Source organism: Erpetoichthys calabaricus, chromosome 15 (genome assembly GCF_900747795.2).
Source record: "Erpetoichthys calabaricus chromosome 15, fErpCal1.3, whole genome shotgun sequence".
In the NCBI taxonomy this organism is placed as follows: Eukaryota; Metazoa; Chordata; class Cladistia; order Polypteriformes; family Polypteridae; genus Erpetoichthys; species Erpetoichthys calabaricus.
In genome coordinates, this window is record NC_041408.2 from 51,995,419 (window position 1) to 52,016,618 (window position 21,200).

Genomic DNA, 21,200 nt, shown 5'->3' on the forward strand with positions numbered 1-21,200 from the left:
CATTTAACAGCATTTCTCCGGATTGCCAGGGGGTGCATTCACAGAATATGCTTGGCTCTGCCACCTGTTAGGCAGGAGCTGTTGACATAGGCCCATGGGGACTTTAGACTTGTTGTTTTATGTCTGGTAGTCTTATTTTTTAAATAACCATCTGTACAGTCCTTCCCTTGTGCTGCTGTACTTTAGTCTCTTCTTGACTTCAGGGACACTGCAAGTGATGGCTGCACAGGTATTTCAACCTTTCTCTCTAGCCAGTGGCGACCCTTTCCACTATGGCCCCACTCTGTCAGCAGCTCCTCTTTAAAACAAATGTTTGCATTTTCAAAAGAGAGTTTAATAAGTTTTAATACCTGTAACTGCTGTTATTTTGGCTTCTTCAAAGGTTGCCAGTTGAGTTTCAATGTCACTGACTTTCTTCCTCAGACTGCTGCACAGTTTCTGGCTCATGAAAACCTAAATTGGGAAGGAAAGATATGCAAGTGTTTCAATTTATAAAGAGAAAAGATCATTTACAAACAAAAGATGACCTGCAAAACCTGCCAATGTGACATAGTAGCTACCAATATGTAATGTGCATCCAGAGTTTTTCCCCTTTGGAATACCCACAATTGTTTTAAGAGAGCGTTTCTCAATCACTGGGTTTGGTCATGTGCTGCCGCGGTGGGTTTCAAGTTGCTATTGTTTATGGATTGTGGTGTGTCGGGAGTGAGTCGCGCTTGATCGTCCTCCTGCTCTGATTCACCAAGTGGGCGACCCCCCCCCCCCCCCCATTAAGACACTACCAAAGAAAAGTGGATTGTGACCCCAGAAACACTTAGAAACACTGTTTTAGGACACTGCTAACAAAATGTTAAAAATATTTAGATGTGTTCTTTGAAGCTTTTTTTATAGCATTGAACCCCATAGACTCAAAATTTAAACGGAGTGGGACCCCTGGTGGACCAACAGAAACACTGAGTGTATACTAGAAGTCTTAATGTCCCCCATTATTAAGGGCCACCAATTGTTGGTCATTTTCCATTTCTTAGTTTCCATCACAAAATGGCAAAAATTATGAACAGGCATCAAAATAAGTAGAAAGCAATTGTGATAAGGAGACAGTGACATGAATAAAAGGGGTGTGAGGACTTCATAAAGCAGGCCACGACCTTCACTAACTTACCCAGGAGTAGCCTCATCCCAAGGCAGCCAGTCCCCAACTACTAGCTGCAGGCTTCCACCTAAGTAGGACCAAAATGGAGAAGATACCAACCAAAGGCAAAGTCCCAAAATGTATCTAAATGTCTCACAAGGGAGAGAGAAACCATAAAAGCTCTGGCTTGTAGAGACAATTGTCACATTGTGCAATATTTGTATACTGTACAATATCATTACTCTCAGGGTCCACTACTCACTGCACGTGATCATCATTATTGTGCAATATTTAAATATATGTGCAATAACCCAATAGTGCAATAGTTATTTATTCTTTCCAGTATTTAAATAATGTGCAATAACCCAATAGTGCAATAGTTATTATTCTTTCCATATGTATATAGCATCACAGAACTTTTTTGCAACTTCTTTGCAACCTTTTGCAACTTTTTTCACCATTTGTTTATTTGTTTATTTACTTGTTGTGTTCTACATATATGTCTGCACTGAAGGAGCTGCTTTTAATCTCATTGTACATGTGTATTGTGACAATAAAAGGCATTCTATTTAAAGAATCTTCATAAATGTAGATATTTATTGCAATAAATCAAAAAGAACAAAAACAGTGAATGGACCAAAAAAATGCAAAAAGGATTTGCCTAAAAAGGCAATACAAGGCAAATTAGTCCCAATCCACAATGTGATAGCAGTAATCCAATAAGCAGAGCATAAACATCCAGCAGCCAGAATAAATCAAAGACAAGCATTACTGACGAGAACAGAGTCAGTCATCAGATTGGATTACAAGAAAAAAAAGTTTAAGAAACACTACTCTAGATGAAAACAAATGGCAGAAGTTAATTCTACAACTCCAAAATGGATGCATATTTTGTACATCCTATAATAACTCAGGAAATCGTATTTAAAATTTGAATGAAAAAACATCAATCATAATACTGAGGGCAATGGCCTTCACAGGACTTCCATTGCTTTCCACCTCAAACTGCGGGCATCTTTGTTTACAGAAGCCTAGATGCCAGGCGGAGGAGAATAAAATATTGCATGGAGGTCCACACGCACAAGAACTGCAATGTTTTTCCTCTCACTTAGTAAAGTGGAGAAGCGTCGGCTTTGCCATATCATCTCCACTGACAGACAACAGACAAGCAAAGGCTTCGTGGCGTCTCACGCCAAATCAGTCGGAAAACATTTTTTCAGTGAGCTGTTAACAGGAATCAGCTTTTGATTCTGCCCTGTTACATTGACAGCATTGTTTTTTTTCCTTTTTTTTTTTGCTGAGGTGGAAATTGTTTATTTATGAATTGATTTGCATTTCCTGTAAAATGAATAAAAAGAAAAACAGACATCTTTTGACTGATTTTTTTATGTAGAAAGGGTGAAAGGAATAGCTTACACTCTCCGAGTTATGTCAGCGTTCGTTGTGTGGGCAGTACAGTGGCACAGTGGTCGGTGCTGCCACCTCAAACTGACTCCAAGGGCCAATTCTGTCACATGTACAGAGAACTCACATGTGCTCACAAACCACATTGTCTCATTCGTCTGGCTAGAAGTCTAGTTTGCACCGCAGGCCAGTCACGATCTTCATACATGCTGCTTGCACCTTCTCCTCTTGCTAGTGTGGGCTTCTCCACTTCTCCATTGTTTAACTGATGACTTTAAACTGGACAGGTCTGTGAGAGGGCCTGCCCTGTGTTGGAATGGTGGCCTGTCTAATGTTGGTTTATACCTTAGGCCTCAAGACAACCTTTGGATGCCACGTGATACTTAACATAAAAGGACAGGTACATAGCTTCTGTATGGACAGGTGGCGGAGAGCTGTGAATAGAGATGTGGACCTCACTCAGCCAACATGTGGAGTTTACAAACTCTCCTTTTGTCAGAGTGAGCTTCACAGGGTGCTCCAGTTTCCTGAAAAAAGTCCAGAGAAGAGCAACCAGGCTGATTGCAGGACTGCAGGGGATGAGTTATGAGGAAGGACTGAAAGAGCTGAGCCTTTGAGGTTTAACCAAACAGATTAAGAGGTGATGTGACTGAAGTGTTTAAAATTATGAACGGCATTAGTACAGTCGATCAAGGCTGTGACTTTAAAAAACATGGCAGCACAGTTGGAAACTTGTTAATTTCACAAAAACATTAGGAAGTTTTCCTTCACACAGAGGACCAGAGACACATGGAATTAGTGACCAAGTACTGTGGTAGACAGCAGGACTTTAGTGACCTTCCAAACTTGACTTAATGTTGTTTGGGAGAAATTAGGTGAATAAACTGATGAGCTTGTTTAGTTAAATAGCTCATTCTAGTCAAAGTTTTTTCTGTTTTTAATGTTTTCTCACACATTTAAATTATCAGCTCATGATACCATGACACAGAGTCCTGGAACGAGCAGTGAAGAAAACAGATGAAGTTTTGTCTTGTCACTGTGCACTTGGTACAAATTAAAGACACTTACTTTGGCTGTAGCCTCCTTCACGGATGCACTCAGGAACTGTTCCTTTTCTTGAAGGCTAATAAAAAGAAAAGAGTAAATTAGATATATAGATAAAATGTACTTTATTATTTAGATAGAAAGATCATGAAAGACACTATATGAAAGATAGATAGATAGATAGATAGATAGATAGATAGATAGATAGATAGATAGATAGATAGATAGATAGATAGATAGATAGATAGATAGATAGATAGATAGATAGATAGATAGATAGATAGATAGATAGATAGATAGATAGATAGATAGCTGTAATTGTGTATTTTTTCTTTAAGTTAACCAGTCTTAATTTTATCTATAGACTTACATTTTGTGCATTGGTGCCACTTGCCAACTTCCAAGGCAGCTCAAAAAGGTGTTTATTACCCAAAAAGGCTTTACATTACAGAAGATGCAGTTACAGCAGCTGAGCACTTGGGGGCAGTATATTTGCTACCTAAACAATGGGCTTTCTGAATATCCGTATCAGATGACAATCATGAGATCTCTTCTACAGAGACAGTTTCATTAGTTCCTTCTAAGTGAAGGTATGAAAGATGATATCTGTTAATGAATTATTCATATTAAAGGATGGATTAAATTGGCTTTTTATTCTGTCAAACAAACACAGCCGCTCTAAATGAACTCCGCATTAAATTTTAAGCAGCTCTTTAAGATTTCAACCACTTTGCCATGTGAAAGAGTTTAATAAAAATGGACTGGTGTCTCTAGTGAATATTAGTGTAGTGTTTGCTATTTCAAGGAAGGAATGCAGTTGTCAAGGCTTTTTAATGTGAAGATTAATCAACAAAGGACATTTCCTTGTTTCAATCTGCAGGCAGAAACCAAAGGATGAAGCACACAACTTGCAAATTTTGGTGCTGAGCACAAAGTCATGGCAGGCTTTGTCTTCTTCATGGAAGCTTTGTCGAGTTTCTTCTTTACTTTATTTCGATCACCTTACAGAATGACCTAAATCATACAACAGCCCATTTATTTAGTTTGAGGTCCTCAGGAGTTGATGAACATTGGATGCAAAGGGGCACCAACTGTGGATGGGGTCCCAGTTCACCTACATGAATACAGCCAATTTACAGTCATCAATCAATGTAACACACCCATCTTTAAGATGTGGGAAGAGTATAGAGAGGAAAACACACAGACATGGACAGAATGTGCAAATCCAGTACAAGTAATGCCCAGACTGGCATTCAAATTCTAGCCTTGCGTGTAGTGTGCCAAAGTTAACCTGAAATGGCAGAGTCTTGTGCTGTTTGCTGACCTTGTAATTCCATTACCTGTGCTCAAATTCCTGATTGACAGAAAGGTCAGTCTTCTTTACAGAACGGGCCACCAGTGTCACTCTGTGTGATTTCTCACAGAATGTTGGTCAGTCAGAAGGGGCACTGGCAGCACAGGTATCCGAGACAGAGAGGGAAACCCCTGGACATCTGTTTATGTAGATACTCGGTGCAAAGACAAATCTGTGGGAACCCACCATGAAGCACTGCATTGACACACTAAAATCATACTTCCAGAAACCAAGCAGGGGGGTCCAGACACCATTGCAAGAGTATTTGTGATGAACATTACTTTTTTATTGACGTCATCAGATGTGACAATATAAATGTGGCAGCGATTGCACACTGTGGTCATAAAAAATCTCTGAGCATCCTTCCTAAAGAATTAGGGTGTACCCCTATATCCAGGCTATCCATGGCCTTGTCATTTTGACCCCCTAATCATTCCCTGTCTCTAAATGGCTATCTCTTGCAACCCTTCACTCCCTAATAGATCATTTATGGTGAGCGTTCTGGCGCAAAAAATGGCTGCTGTCACATCACCCAGATGGATGCTACACATTTGAAGTAGCATTCAACTCTCTACGTAAAGTGCTTTGAGTAGTGAGAAAAGCACTATATAAATGATAAAGTATTATTATTATGTATGTGAATTTCCCCTTGGGATTAATAAAGCATCTATCTATCTATCTATCTATCTATCTATCTATCTATCTATCTATCTATCTATCTATCTATCTATCTATCTATCTATCTATCTATCTATCTATCTATCTATCTATCTATCTATCTATTATTAGTTTATCCCTCAGTGGATCCAACAACCTACAAAACTCTGTCATAGTAACTTTATTTCCAAGAAGCCCTCAACAGCAGGTTTCTGTGTTTTTGTACCACCCTCATTTTATGTTTGACCACCGACCTTATCTTGCTCTTTCACTTACAGGTTACTCGGCTTGGTTTGCCCTCCTGGTTTTTGCCCTTTTGCTTGTACTGATCGTGGCTTTTGCCTACCTAATCCATCAGTCCGTCAGTTATTTTCTGAATAGGGTCGTAGGGGTCTGCTGGAGCCTATCCCAGCTAGCATAGGGTGCAAGGCAGGGAACAAACCCTGGATTGGGTGCCAGTCCATCGCAGAATGAACACACACACACCAACCACACACTCAGGCCAAAGTAGGATCACCAGTTCTACCTGTTCAATAAAACTGAAACCAATTTAAGACACTACCTGAGAGACTCATCTATTGTGTGATAAGAATACCATCTATTGTTATTCTATTGAAATCCATCGTTATTTTCAATCAGCATGCTTCAGTTAGGTCAGATTATATTGAAACACAAGATGAATTACCACAGTTACACAGATGACATGCAGCTTTACTTATTGTCACACACGTGTGCATGGGAAACAGCTAAAGGGCCTAAATAATAGTAATGCTACGCCACACCAGGGGACGGTAGAGTGTGCTAATTGTCTTTCTCAGTCTCTTGCAGACCATTCCTGGAAAATGCCGCTTGATTCCGGCACCACTGATGACATCATTTCTGGGTCCAGTGCCAACAATGACGCCACTTCCAGTCATGAAGGTGTCACTTCCATCCCCTGTGACAATGATGACGTCACTTCTGGTCACGAAGATGTCACTTCCGGTACCGGCACCAGTGATGTCACTTCCCCTACTCTTGCTTAAAATGGCCATTTTGTCTCAAGGCCAGTCAGTTCTGTTTTGGACTCTGTTCTGTGCACATCGTGCTTATTTCAAATCAACTTTTGCAGCCAGGAAAACAATATACGGGTGGATGCTCCAAACCTTTATGATGTCTATGACTCATTCTTATGACATTATCTAGAACACCCGACGACCCTGACACTCTGGCCTTGCTGATTCAATATCTTACTTATATTTCAAAATGGATGAGTAGTAATTTTCTCAAGTTAACTAAGGAAAAACCAGAAATCTTAGTGGTTGGCAAAAATGGAAGATAATGAGAATATTAGAAATAAACTTGATTCCTTAGCATTAAAAGTCAAGTTAAAGAGGTAAAGAATTTAGGTGTAATTATGAACACTGACCTAAACTTTAAATCACTCATTAACAATAACAGCAACAATTTATTTCTTGTACTGCCCAAGATCACACAATCCTCAATGCCTCAATTGGGCTTTAACAGGCCCTGTTTCTTGGCAGCTCCGCATCCTTGACTTTCTAAGAAGACAAGAAAAAACTCCCAAACAACCATTCAGCAACACCAGAGACACACGTCATATGTGGCAGGGCGTTCAGACAATTACAAACTACAAGCCCACCCACACAGCAGTGATGGTGATGCCTCCCTACCGGATGAGCTGAACTTCTTCGCATGGTTTGAGACACAGAACAAAGAGCCTGCGAGAAAAGCAACACCTCCCTCCAATGACCAGGTACTCTGTCTCTCCATAAATGACGTGAAGAGGACTCTATCCACAGTCAACCCACGCAAGGCTGCAGGACCTGACAACATACCTGGTCGTGTGCTCAAAGAATGTGCCAGTCAACTGGCTGGTGTCCTCACAGACATCTATAACACATCTCTGAGCCATTCGTCAGTCCCAGCATGCTTCAAGTCAACTACTATCATACCAGTGCCGAAGAAGTCATCAGTAACATGCTTGAATGACTACTGACCAGTTGCACTCATGCCAATCATAATGAAGTGCTTCAAAAGGTTAGTCATGTCACACATAAAGACTAATCTCCCTGCCTCACTTGACCCTCTTCAGTTTGCATACCGCGTAAACAGGTCAACTGAGGATGCCATATGCTCTGCCCTTCACCTCTCCCTGACACATCTGAATAAAAAGACACATATGTCAGGATGCTATTCATAGACTTTAGCTCTGCCTTCAACACAATCATCCCTCAAAAGCTGGTTGTAAAACTGAGCAGGTTGGGCCTGAACACCACCCTCTGCAATTGGATCCTGGACTTCTTGACAGAGAGGCCCCAGTCAGTTCGGATGGGCTGCAACACTTCCAGCAACATCACACTGAGCACTGGAGCACCGCAGGGCTACGTGCTTAGTCCACTGCTGTTCACCCTGCTGACTCACAACTGCACAGCCACACACAACACCAACCACATCATCAAGTTTGCAGATGATACAACGGTTCTGGGACTGATAAGCAGGGATGATGAAACAGCATACAGAGATGAGGTGGAACGGCTGTCTGCATGGTGTGAAGGCAACAATCTATCTCTCAATGTTGACAAGACATATGAGATAATCGTGGAACTTCAGAAAATCACGTCCTGCCCACATCCCACTCAGCATCAATGGTTTAGATGTGGAGACTGTTAGGAGTACCAAGTTCCTCGGTGTGCACATAACTGAGGAACTTACATGGACACACAACACCTCATCACTAATCAAGAAAGCCCAGCAGAGACTACACTTCCTGAGGCGGCTGAAGCGAGCAAGTCTTCCCCCTTCCATCCTCACCATGTTCTACAGAGGCACCATTGAGAGTGTTCTGACCAGCTGCATCACTGTCTGGTATGGCAACTGCAACATATCTGACCGCAAGCGCCTGCAAAGGATAGTGAAGACAGCAGAGAACATTATTAGGGTGCCTCTCCCTTCACTACAGGACATATTTTACAAACAGCATTGTGCAGGACCCCTTACACCCCTTGCATGGAATTTTCACACTTCTGCCATCCAAGAGAAGATACTGCAGCATCAAAGCCAGATCTGCCAGGCTGCAGGAGAATTTTTACCCCCAAGCTGTTAGACTCCTTAACACCAGGCTGCTCCCTGGGACCTTCTACACGGCCTCAACCACCGCTAAAAACAGAACTTTTATACATGCGAGCCACTGTCCTGCAAAGACTAGTGAGCGTGTAGAAAAGAACTGAAAATCTCCTACTGACCTGTAAGTATTTTGACACTCTTGATATCTTTCTGCTGTGAAACATTCTGACCTGTCATTGTTTACACATGTCTTAAACAACTGTTATCATACACTGATAATTTCTGTATTATCTATATCTATTATTTATTTATTATATTACATATCTATTGACTATATTTATGTATCTAGATTGCATAACACCATACATTGCATCAATGTTCATATTGCTAACTACACGTCAATATTGCTGCTACTTCTTTGTCTTGTCTTTGCACAATGTCTTGTCTTGTTTGTGTTTTAATTTTAAATTTAAATTTTAATTCTATTTTTAATTTATTATTTGCAAGTCATGTTGTTTGTTACACTGTGGACCCTGAGCTTTGCAATTTCGTCTATCTGTATATTTGTATATATGGTTGAGATGACAATAAAGTTTGCTTTGACTTTGAGTTTGATGTACGGAAAAAATGGAAGAAATCAAGTGAAAGGCAATTCAGTGAGAGACTAAACTCCAGATTTGCCAAAGAGGAAATAAAAGACACAATGAACAAGTTTCCTCCTGCCCAGTTCTTGACTCAGAGGTCCTAGTTGATGAAAAAAAATTCTTTAATTTATTTCCAATCTATTTCTTCCACAGCACCAAAGCCAATCTGTATAGCATGTAGAAAAGCAGAAACAAGATAACATGGCCTAGTCACCGACACACAGCTAACTGAGAAGGAGACTTGGCTAGGATTCAAACATCTGTGCAGCAGTTCACAAGCAGAATAAAAATAAAGCAAAACAAATAGGGTGTTACATCCCAGACTTGTCCTTTGGCTTTCTCATAGCTTCCTTACCTCTTTATGTGTTCAGGAGGATCTGTGCAGGACTGAACTCGATGTGCAGACGCTACCATCTCATCCAGCACTTTATTCAGGTCACTTAGCTCCCCCAGAGAAGTGGTCAGGATGGAAGGCAGCTTACTGTCCTGCGTCTGAATCAGCCGGTCTTCTTCTTCAATTTCAATTGTAAGCTGGCAGTCTTTCTTCATGAGCTCTGCCAATGTTCGCCTTAACTCGTGAATTTCATTCTGCAAGGACAAATACTCAGGATTAATAACATTATAGATAGATATTTCATTCAGTGTAGAACGCTTTAAATGGGGTGCCACTGTCTCGAGCTATAAAAGAGAGAGGCAGACAGACAAACATGTAAGGCACTATATAAGCGATAGATAGATAGATAGATAGATAGATAGATAGATAGATAGATAGATAGATAGATAGATAGATAGATAGATAGATAGATAGATAGATAGATAGATAGATAGATAGATAGATAGATAGATAGATAGATAGATAGATAGATAGATAGATAGATAGATGCAATTGTGTATTTTTACTTTAAGTTAACCAGCCTTTATTTTATCGATAGTCTTAAAATCAGGTGTATTGGAGGAATAAAGAAAAATAAATAGTTACCTGCAGATGCTGCTTTTCTTGAAGAAGTTGGTCTCTTCGGAATAAACAGAACTGGACTTTCTCCTTTTCTGATTTTTGCTTTGCTCGCATTTCTTCCTTGTTTGCCCTTGTGAAACAAATTGTACACAAAAGAAGGTTACTTTGTATTTAGACATCAAAGGAGAAGCAATAACACGCCTGCAGTTCATCAAGTTTTGCCCTGTCGGCATTATCTGTGTTTGCTTCGTGTTTCATGTCTGGTATTAAATGCCAAAAATGTACCTTGAAGCTCAGCAGCTCTTCTTGTATTCAGCTGTGACCAACTTCCTAGGGCAGGTTTTTGGAGAACTTAAAGAAGGCTTCTTTTATTTATTTTTATTTTTTTGGGTCGGTCTGAGAAGAAAACTTACTGGTTGTGATCAAAAACAGCGCTGTTGTGATTGACTTGCCTAGACCTCCCAATACATGCCAAGGAGGCCAAAGTGCTTCAAAAAGGAAGCATTCATTAATAAAATAATATCAGACAGAAATGAAAAAACATAAGGAAAAACAAAAGGGTAATAAATAAGCCTGGGCTGCCCCACTGGGCCCAACTGCTACAGGCTCTACAGAAGCGCCTGTCCAGCTACAACAAGAGAACGTCCTCCTCTATCTCACTTTCCATAACACTTCTACTGTCTCGCCTTGCTTCCTCACGCCAGTTGAACTGCTGCTACCACTCACCTCTCGACTCTAAGGCTACTACCACACTTGATGCATTTTCTTTTTTTTTGTTTTTAAATGAAACCATCCTCTTTCCACACTAGCAGTTTTACATCGCTTATGAAATTAATTCCATCCGCACCATAAAGACACGAAAATGCATATGATGTAGCTGTTTGCCAACCTACGCACATTGGAAGAAAGAAGAAGAGGATGTGTCCTCCATGCTAGATATTCATTTGTAGGTTACACTTACACATAGACAATGGAAATGGCAAATTTGAAACACAGTTTTTGGACTGACTAGAAGGTGGCGATGTTATTGAGAGTCACATACCAGTACGGCAAGGAAAGCGGCTGAGAAAATGAAATGAGCAGGATCCAATCAGGGCAGGGTCACATGATAAGCACAAACCAATCAGAGCACAATTAGAGTCTCCACTTTTACCAGCCAACACCACAATGCTGAGGCAGCGGTTTCAGAAATATAAGGTTCTGAAGAGTATTTTGAAAAGTCTCCATTTTCAGAGATTAAAAACTCCAGGGCAGTGTGAATGAAAGGTAAAAAAAGAGAACGATATCTGCTTTTTCAAACAAAAACAGTAATTTCAAAGTAGCCTAAGTTTATCTGCCTCACGGCCAGAAGGAGCCAGCAAATATGTCCAGAAGTATTCCAGGGTCAGGATTGCCTTCTGAAACCTCTGGAGACATCCACATAGAGACCCTTCTGGTGGCCATAGGGGTCGCTTACAGGAACAGACCACCCCGAAAGTGACCTGACCACTATAACAGGTAGCAAGGAGACATTTATGGTATCTTGAGGACCACCATGGCTGCTACCAGTCAGACTGCGGAGAACTCCTGCTAAGTTTGCTTTGTTTCCCAAACTGCTTTCTTTTCCAAATTCTCAGAAATGCTACTTCCAGGACTGTCACTACCACTCCATGGCTGTTTCTGTTATCTGTGCCAGAGGTATGTGTTGAAATGGTCATAGTCACGGAGGACCCTGTCTCTGTGTCACAGCAGCCCCCTATTAGCAACAGTACCTATTCTGCAGAGAGAGAGATTCTGAATACCACACGGGCATAGAAGAAGGAATCAGAATATGAAGCACAACTGTAAATGAACAGTCAGAGTCAAAACCAGAAAGACAAAGATCAAATAGGACTAAATGTGAATGAAACTGAAAGTCAGAAACGAGCCAAAAAAGTAAAACTAAATCACCAAAGTATTTTTAGAAAACATCCGCAATCTTGGACGACGTGTGTAGCACAATGGTGGTCTAGATGTCGTCACACTAGAAATAACTCTCATCGCAATCTGCAGGGTGTGTGATCGTGGCAATGGGCTGCTGACAACAAACTTACAGAATGATGTACTGTATAAAGTGTTGCCATTTCTACAGGGTGCGACAAAAGTGTGTGCAAATGCCCTTAAATGAAAGTCTGCAATGTGCACTTTAATCACGATGTCTGAATTGTTTGATTTGTAACTTTAAATTTTGGAGCAGAGGGGGAAATCAAAGGAAAATGTGCTTTTGTTCCAAACATTATGGAGGGCGCTATAAAACTGCTGCTGCCCTCCTGCTGAGAGAGGACATTGTGCGCTCATCACACAATCATTTTCTGCTTTAGTGCACACGTGTCACTCAATTTATCTGGCAACACACACCACAACGCAATAAACGCCATCACAGGTAAGCAGCTTGAAAATTGCTGTGAAATTCCCATCCTCATACAGTAAGTATGCATCCCAGCCATGTCTTCCCACAGAGTACAGCTTCTAGGAAGGACAGGTAATGTTCTAAGTCAGTGATTCTCAACCTTTCTGGTGGCTCAGCCCACTTTTCACCATGTGTCTTCATGACTCACCCTTGGTGAATCAATCGCAATCATCAGAGCACCTTGGTGAATAGAAGCCCCTTGATCAAAAGTAAGCACACTCATCAGAGCGGAGGGGTGATTGAGAATGATTGAGGGAGCAGGTACCCGCCATGACCGACTTGCAACCCATCACAACCCACTACCATTACGAACAATAGCAACTAACAACCCTCCAGTGGCAGACAATGACCATGGATGTCACCCAGAGATTAAGAAACATCTACATCTCTGCTAAGGGGTCAATTGTCAGTTATTGGGTTATTGCATGATTGTTATTCCTTTTCTAACTCAATGAGATAATGTAGAATGTTTAAATACACATTTCACATACTGGACATACAGTACCTGTAGATTATTTTGTGTTTTGTAAAAATATGGGATTATTGCTCCAATATCATGTTTATTAAATAGTTTAATACATTGTTCTGTAACATACACTCACCGGCCACTTTATTAGGTACCCCTGTTCAACTGCTTTTAACTCAAATATCTAATCAGCCAATCACATGGCAGCATCTCAGTGCATTTAGGCCTATAGACGTTGACAAGATGACTTGCTGAAGTTCAAACTGAGCATCAGAAAGGGGAAGAAAGGGGATTGAAGTGACTTTGAACATGGCATGATTGTTGGTGCCAGATGGGCTAACTGCTGATCTACTGGAATTTTCATTTTACAACCATCTCTAGGGTTTGTAGAGAGTGAGGTGGGTAGGGGTTGGAAGCATGCGCTGGTTACAGTACATCGCCGCACCCACCACACAACGAACCACCCGGATTGGGATCTGAGGGCAGCCATGCAATAGGTGACACGTCAGGGAATGGTCTGAAAAGGGAAAATGTCCAGTGAGCGGCAGTTCTCTGGACAAAAATGCCTTGTTGATGCCAGAGGTCAGAGGAGAATGGCTGGACTGGTTTGAGCTCATAGAAAAGCAACAGTAACTCAAATAAGCACTCGTTACAACCGAGGTATGGAGAAGAGCATTTCTGAACACACAACATGTCAAACCTTGAAGCAGGTGGGCTACAGCAGCTGAAGACCACACTGGGTGACACACCTGTCAGCTAAAAACAGGCAACTGAGGCTACAATTCACACAGCTTACCAAAATTAGATAACAGGAGATTGGAAAATGTTTCCAGGTCTGACAAGTCTCAATTTCTGCTGTGACATTTGGATATTGGGGTCAGAATTGGGCATCAACAACATGAAAGCATGGATCTATCCTGTCTTGTATCAGCAGTTCAGGCTGCTGGTGATGGTGTAATGGTGTGGGGGATATTGTCTTGGCACACTTTGGGCCCCTTAGTAACAACTGAGCATCATTTAAATGCCACAGCCTACCTGAGTGTTGTTACTGACCATGTTAGGTTAGGTTAGGTTAGGTTTCTTTATTTAGTCATGTTTACACAGGAAAACATGAAATTTGCCTTCTCAGTTGCATCTAATAACAGGTAACAGACAGAATGAAATAAAACAGACAAATAGAAATAAGAAAGGTTAAGGTAAGGCAGTTAGATAAAACATATTTATACCAACAACAACAAAAAAAAAAGGTTACAGGATATATATAAAAACCTTATCTCCGATATTTCTTATTGAAAAGTCGTATGGCACTAGGAAGAAAGGAGTTTCTGGAGCGATTTGTGTGGGTTTTCAAAGCAACTATCCTTCCTGATTTACTGAAGTTTAGTTCTACATGTAATGGATGTCTGTCATCAGTTGAGATGATTTCCAGTTTCTTTAGCATTGCCCTCTGACACACACTAGTCAAATCATCTACATCAGCCCCAATAACTTTAGCTGCATACTTCGTAATCTGCTGGAGCTTTTTTGAGTTTTGGTTTGTCAGACTATTAAACCAGGCAATGAAACTGAAAGTGATCACGGACTGGATCATACTACGATAGAAGGACAACATGAGGTCCTTGTCTACTTTAAATAGTTTGAGTTTATGGAGGAGAAATAAGCGCTGGTTGCATTTAGAAAATAAATGTCCATCCCTTTATGACCGCAGTGTGCCCATCTTCTGATGGCTACTCCAGCAGGATAACACTCCATGTCACAAAACCCAGATCATCTCAAACTGGTTTCTTGAACATGACAATGAGTTCACTGTACTCAAATGGCCTCACAGTCACCAGATCTTAATCCAACTGAGCACCCCTTGAGATGTGTTGAAACAGGAGATTCGCATCATAAATGTGCAGCCAACAAATCTGCAGCACCAGCGTGATGCTATCATGTCAATATGCACCAGAGTCCCAGAGGAATGTTTCCAGCACCTTGTTCAATCTGTGCCATGAAGAATTACAGCAGTTCTGAAGACAGTACTAGCGAGGTGTACCTAATAAAGTGGCCAGTGAGTGTAAGTAATAAAGCATCATACTCTTTTGCTGATTTTTCCATTTTCAGCACAAGATCAAACTTACATATAAATTTGGATTACAAACATTGGCAGCAATGGAATTTGTTTGTAACCCGAGGTCTGTCTGTATGTTGTTATTACTGTATGTAAGAAGGTTAACTACTTTATACAGCACAGGCCACTTCAGTGAAGTATTCAGTGATGAGGATGGAAACCCCAGCATTGCATTTTAATGTCCAGTCTCTCAGCCTGTACCCCACACTGGAGGTGGCCAGGGACATGACCAGATACTTAATTCTTTTCTAAAATATAATTCATTTCAGGCAGAAGACTGTGATACTAACAGCTTAAATTGAGTGCCACAGTGCAGGGGAGTTCAGACTACCAGCTGAGGTGAGAAGTCGAAGATTGCAGACATTTGTAAGATGCCTTTTTACACTTGCGTTTTCACTGTTTCATCAGAAAAAAATGAAATAGATAAATGGTTTGACATCAGTGAACATCTTCAAAGTGAAAACACAGCAGAATAATAAAATCCTGGGGGAAATGATGGCTTTCACTGCAGTTCTGCAAGTATGGTCAATGGAGTCCAAAAGCACTGGACTCAGGCAGTATTCTGACCCCTACACATCCTTCACACGTTCTTGTGTTGTACAAAAGCATACATTTTTGCCATTTTTGCCCATCAGTTCACACTCAGTAACCCATAATGACAAAGTGAGAACGTGTTTTCTGAAAGATCTGCAAATGTATTAAAAATCAAAAACTGAAATCTCTCATTCATGGACGTATTCAGACTCTCAGACTCTCAATTGATTCCTTTGTAGAAGCAAGTTTGGCAGCAATTACAGCTTTGAATCTTTTCATTTAAGTTTTTCACACCTGGATTTGGCCAGTTTGTCCCATTCTTCCTGGCAGGATCTCTCAAGTTCTGTTAGACTGGATGGGAAGTGTCCGTAAACTGCCATCTTCAGGTCCCTCCACTGATGTTCTATGGTGTTTTTTAAGTCTGGGCTTTGGCTAGGCCACTCAAGGGCACTCCAGTGTTGTCTTGGCTGTATGCTTTGGGTCATTGTCATGCTGGATGGAGAACTGTCACGCCAGTCTAAAGTGGCATGTACTTTGGAGCAGGTTTTGTTCGAGGTCCTCTCTGTATTTCTCTGCATTTGTTTTTTCCTTAATTTTTTTCAGTCCTTGTCCTTTCTGCTGAGAAACAAACCTACAGCTTGATGCTCCCATCACTGTGCTTCACCATAGTGATGGTATTAGGCAGGTGAGGGGCATTGTCTGGTCTTTGCCAGACACCGTGCTTGGAGTTCTGCCCAATGAGATAAAATTTTGACTCCTCAGACCACAGATTCTTTTCCTTTTATGTTCTCAAAGTCCTTTAAACTGTCATGTGGCTTTCACTCAAGAATGGCTTCTATCTAGCCACTCTACCATAAATGCTTAATTGATGGAGTGCTGCTGAGATGGCCATCTTCCTGACAGTTTTCACATCTCTACTGAGGACATCTTTAGCTCTGTTAGAGAGACCATTGGGTTCTTCATCACGTCCCCACCTCCCTGACCAAAGTCCTTGTGGTTCCAGACTTCTTCCATTTCTCAATTATTGGGGACATTCTGCTCCTGGGAACACTCAAAGCTTTAGAAATGGTTCTGGCCCTTAACCCTGATCTATACCTCAACAAAATGTGATCGCAGACGTCTAAAGAGACCTCCTTGGAGACCATGGCTTGGTTTTTGTCCTGACATGCAGTGTGAATTGCTTTTCTAAATTATGTCCAGTCAATTTAATTTGCCACAGGAGGACTGCAATCAAGTTCTAGACACACCTCAAGGAGAATTAAATCAGACAGGAAGCACCTGACCACAATCTGAAATGTTAGTACAGGGGTGGGCAAAGTCATTCCTGGAGGGCCGCAGTGGCTGCAGGTTTTTGTTCCAATCCAGTTACCTAATAAGAAGCACTTATTGCTCAAGTAACACTTCTGCTTCATTTTAGTTGTCTTGTTCATTAAGATTTTGAACCCTTATTGCTTATTATAGTCTTAAACAGCTGTATTCTCTGTTTTTAATTGCTCCTTATTAGAAACTAGCTGTGTAAGCCCGTGCTGTAAAAAGCCTGGGGTCCTAGAAACTATTGAAATAGTCAGGGAAAAAAACTGAAATGTAGAGATGTCAGGTAATTGAAAGGAACTACTCTGGGCATCTCTCTCCTAAGAAGGTTTTGTTGTGCTGACGTGCTCACCTCGCTTGTGCATTAGTGGCAGGAGGAAACGTAAAAGGGATACCGTTTGCCGATGTTAGCGGCTAAGCGACTTTGTCTTTCTTCGAAGGTTTCATTTTGCTGACATGTTGACCTAACTTGTATTATTAGCGGCTAAGCAAGTTTTCTGTTTCCTCGGAGGTGAAGCCCTTACCACCGACTCCACCTCTCACTTCTGGGCTGGACAGACACACACACTTCCACGAATAGATGTTTATATATAAGATAAGATGCAAATGACACAAGAAACCAGCATTTCTCCATTTAGCTTGTTTCCATTTACACCCATGTGTATTTATCATGCACTATTTTGTTTAACTAAATACTTAGAAGGAAAGTGAAGAGAAAAAAGTGAAGGACTCATCCATTTTAAACTTCAAATTATTTAGATGATATCTTTAGAAAGGAAAAAAATATAGGATATGAGAATGACCTGACATGGCAGAGCTAAAGCACTAACAAACCATGAAATTCAATTATTGGCGAGGATTGGAACAAAAACCTGCAGCCACAGCAGCCCTCCAGAACTGACTTTGCTCACCCCTGTGTTAGAACAAAGGGTCTGAATATTTATTTAAGAGAGAGATTTCAGTTTTTGATTTTAATAAATTTGGAAACCTTTCTGAGAACATGTTTTCAGTTTGTCATTATGGGTTATCAACTATAGATCAATGAGCAAAAATTGAAATTTTATCCATTAAAAATCAAATCTACAGCATAATAAAGTAGGCAGAAAGTGCAGGGGTGTGAATACTTTGTGAATCCATAGAATAAAAACCAATATTTTTGTGAACTTGGAGTTACAAAGCATGCAAGCTCCAGAAAGCACTTCCAATAATGCCCACTAGAGGGGTAAAACCGTCAAAAACCTGGCTAGTAATAAGGCAACTACAGGGTCCTTATAAATAAAATATTCATTATCCAAAATCATTTAGTAATAAGAATAACGCTCCATAGAGCACAAAGGCAAAGAGAGGTTGCCTAAACAACAAGCAATTTCAAAGCAAACACAATCCCAAAACAAAATACAGAGAAAAGTCAAAAAAACAGAGCACAAGGTTTGAAAAATCCTTAAAGTCAATAAGGTTCAAAGCACAGAGAGAAACAGACGGGCTCACCCACTCCAGAGGGTTCACTATGAACTGCTAGGAACTATGGGAGACCCTCTGGATTTATAGGGTGGAGGGCTGTCCTTGGCAGTGATTGGCAGGTTTATTTCCACCTCTTGGGGGACCACCAAGGCATAATACACAAAGCACAATTTTTAATTTGATTTGATTTGAAATATTTTGTTAATCCCTGAGAGGAAATTGTTTTTTTGCAGGACCTTTGGAGGTCAGAGCACAGGGTCAGCCATTTTACAGCACACCCCTGAAGCAATTTTTAGGTTAAGGGCCCAAAGGGAATTGGATCCCTTCTGGCAGTAATTTGAACCATCAACCTTCCAGATAGCAGGCACACATGATATATGAAAGTAATGTTAACATAAAAACACAACCCAACAGTGAAGATAACATCTATAAAACAAGATTATGAATCCCAGCAGGGAATCCTGGCCAAAACATAAGAAGCACACCTCACCATTTATAACACTGATGCTCAAGTAACATTTTTTAGAATTTGTTTTTGTCATTTTAGGAGAGATGCTGAGTATATTGGGAAAAGGATGCTAAAGATGGAGCTGCCAGGTAAGAGGAAAATAGGAAGGCCTAAGAGAAGGTTTATGGATGTGCTGAGAGAGGACATGCAGATGATGGGTGTGCAGAGGACAGGAAGATATAGAAGAAGATGATCCCTAACAGGAGCAGCTGAATGAAAAAGAAGTTTTTTGTTATTTTAGGGTTTGAGAAGAGCTGCCAATCACAATTTTAGATGTACGAGGTGAGACTGGCCTTGGGGCTGCCCTGGAAAACCGTCTGGAGGTCAGCCGAACGTGAATCATAGAAGTATATCCCCTCCTACACGCCCCCTCACACCGGCGGTATATCCTGTGAAGAGCCCAGTCAGTATTTGCACAACAATCGCTGCACAAGTTGTCATTGTAATGTCGGGTGAAAAAAGTTGAACAGCAAATCAACATCAAATTTCTCGTGAAATTGAGCAAAACGGCCACAGCAACTTACGAAATGATAAAAACAGTGTATGGTGATAACAGTTTGTCTTGCACACAAGTTTTTGAGTGGCACAAACGTTTCAAGGAAGGACAAGAAAATGTGGAGAGGAGGGTGGGCGCTTCACCAAGACAACGCTCCCGTGCACAATGCTTTATCCGTAGAGCAGTTTGTGACTGACAAAAAACATTCCTGTCCTCGATCATCCTCCCTATTCGCCCGATTTAGCTCCCTGTGATTTTTACTTGTTCCAGAAAATCAAAAGTGACCTGAAGGGAACACATTTTTCTTCAATGGATGAAGTTAAAACAGAAACGGCAAGTCTGTTGAAAAGCCTCAAGTAAGAAGTCTTCCAGCACCGTTTCAATCAGTGGAAGATATGTATGGAGCGGTGTAGAGATCGGGAGTAGAGATCGGGAGGGAGTAAATAGAAGGTGACCATGTTTAGAATGCTGTTTTCATCAATAAATATATATTTTTTTACCAATTCGGTTATTTTTGTGTTGCACCTTGTATGCTGGGGTTCCAGCTAAAAAGTGGTGCAGTCCTCTCCTACTAATAAGATGTTTCCAAACTCTGAACTTTCAGAGATGTTCTTCTTCGCCACAATAGAGCCTTGATGACTACTGCCAACATTTAACAATACTCTTATCATCTGCTAAAAATAAAAGATAATTCCACCATCAGGCAGAGCAATTTGTTTTTAATCATGAAGTCATTCACAGTTAAGCTTTAGAAGCCAGCATGGAGCCATTACAGTATAATAATAATAATAATAAAAAACAGAGTCCTCTTTTGTCCCCGTCTTCTGGGATCATAAGAATTCTCTGCACTAATTATATCTCTTCCTACTCACCCACAGCTTCCAGGGGTTTGCTGTAAAGATGACTGGAGCTGATCCTTCAGCCGCTCGATTAGCCTCGACACACAGGGATGCATGGATGGCAAGCCCAGCTTCAACAAGCTTTTTTCCTTCCTCAGCTCCACTAACTTCTGGCGGAATTTGTCAGCTGGTGAAATATAAAATTTTTTTTATTATGTCCTTCACAATGCACAACATCTTGAAACTGCTTTATCAGACAGTCATCTTTTATTTAATATAAGACAATCATCCATCCATTATCTAACCCACTATATCCTAACTACAGGGTCACGGGGGTCTGCCGGAGCCAATCCCAGCCAACACAGGGTGCAAGGCAGGAAACAAACCCAGGCAGGCACCAGCCCACCGCAGATCACACACACACACCCTAGGGACAATTTAGGATCGTCAATGCACCTAACTTGGACTGTGGGAAGAAACCGGAGCACCCGGAGGAAACCCACACAGACACGGGGAGAACATGCAAAGTCCACGCAGGGAGGACCCGAGAAGTGAACCCAGGTCTCCTAACTGCGCGCGCTACCCACTGCGCCACCCCAATATAAGACATTCAATGCAGAATTAAAATGATTATTTATATTTTGACTCTGATCCTTCCATCCATCCATCTGTCCATTTTCTTTCTTTATTCATAAGCAGGTCAAAGAGAGCGCATCCTAACAGACCCTTTCTATGAATCAGCAGTAATCTTGAAATCCGACATCTTTTCCTCACTATGCAGTAGAGCC

General features: G+C 41.0%; 1 protein-coding gene across 1 annotated transcript in view; it reads right to left on the reverse strand.

Moving 5' to 3' along the window:
* The window catches only part of disc1 (DISC1 scaffold protein), a 244,214-nt gene that overhangs the window by 156,645 nt on the left and 66,369 nt on the right, over nt 1-21,200 (reverse strand). The window contains exons 4-8 of the mRNA XM_028820155.2: nt 20,446-20,599; nt 10,281-10,386; nt 9,657-9,889; nt 3,605-3,659; nt 351-453 (exon numbers count right to left, since the gene is read on the reverse strand). Of these exons, the coding sequence (XP_028675988.2) occupies nt 351-453; nt 3,605-3,659; nt 9,657-9,889; nt 10,281-10,386; nt 20,446-20,599 (651 nt within the window). The remainder of the gene's footprint in view (nt 1-350; nt 454-3,604; nt 3,660-9,656; nt 9,890-10,280; nt 10,387-20,445; nt 20,600-21,200) is intronic.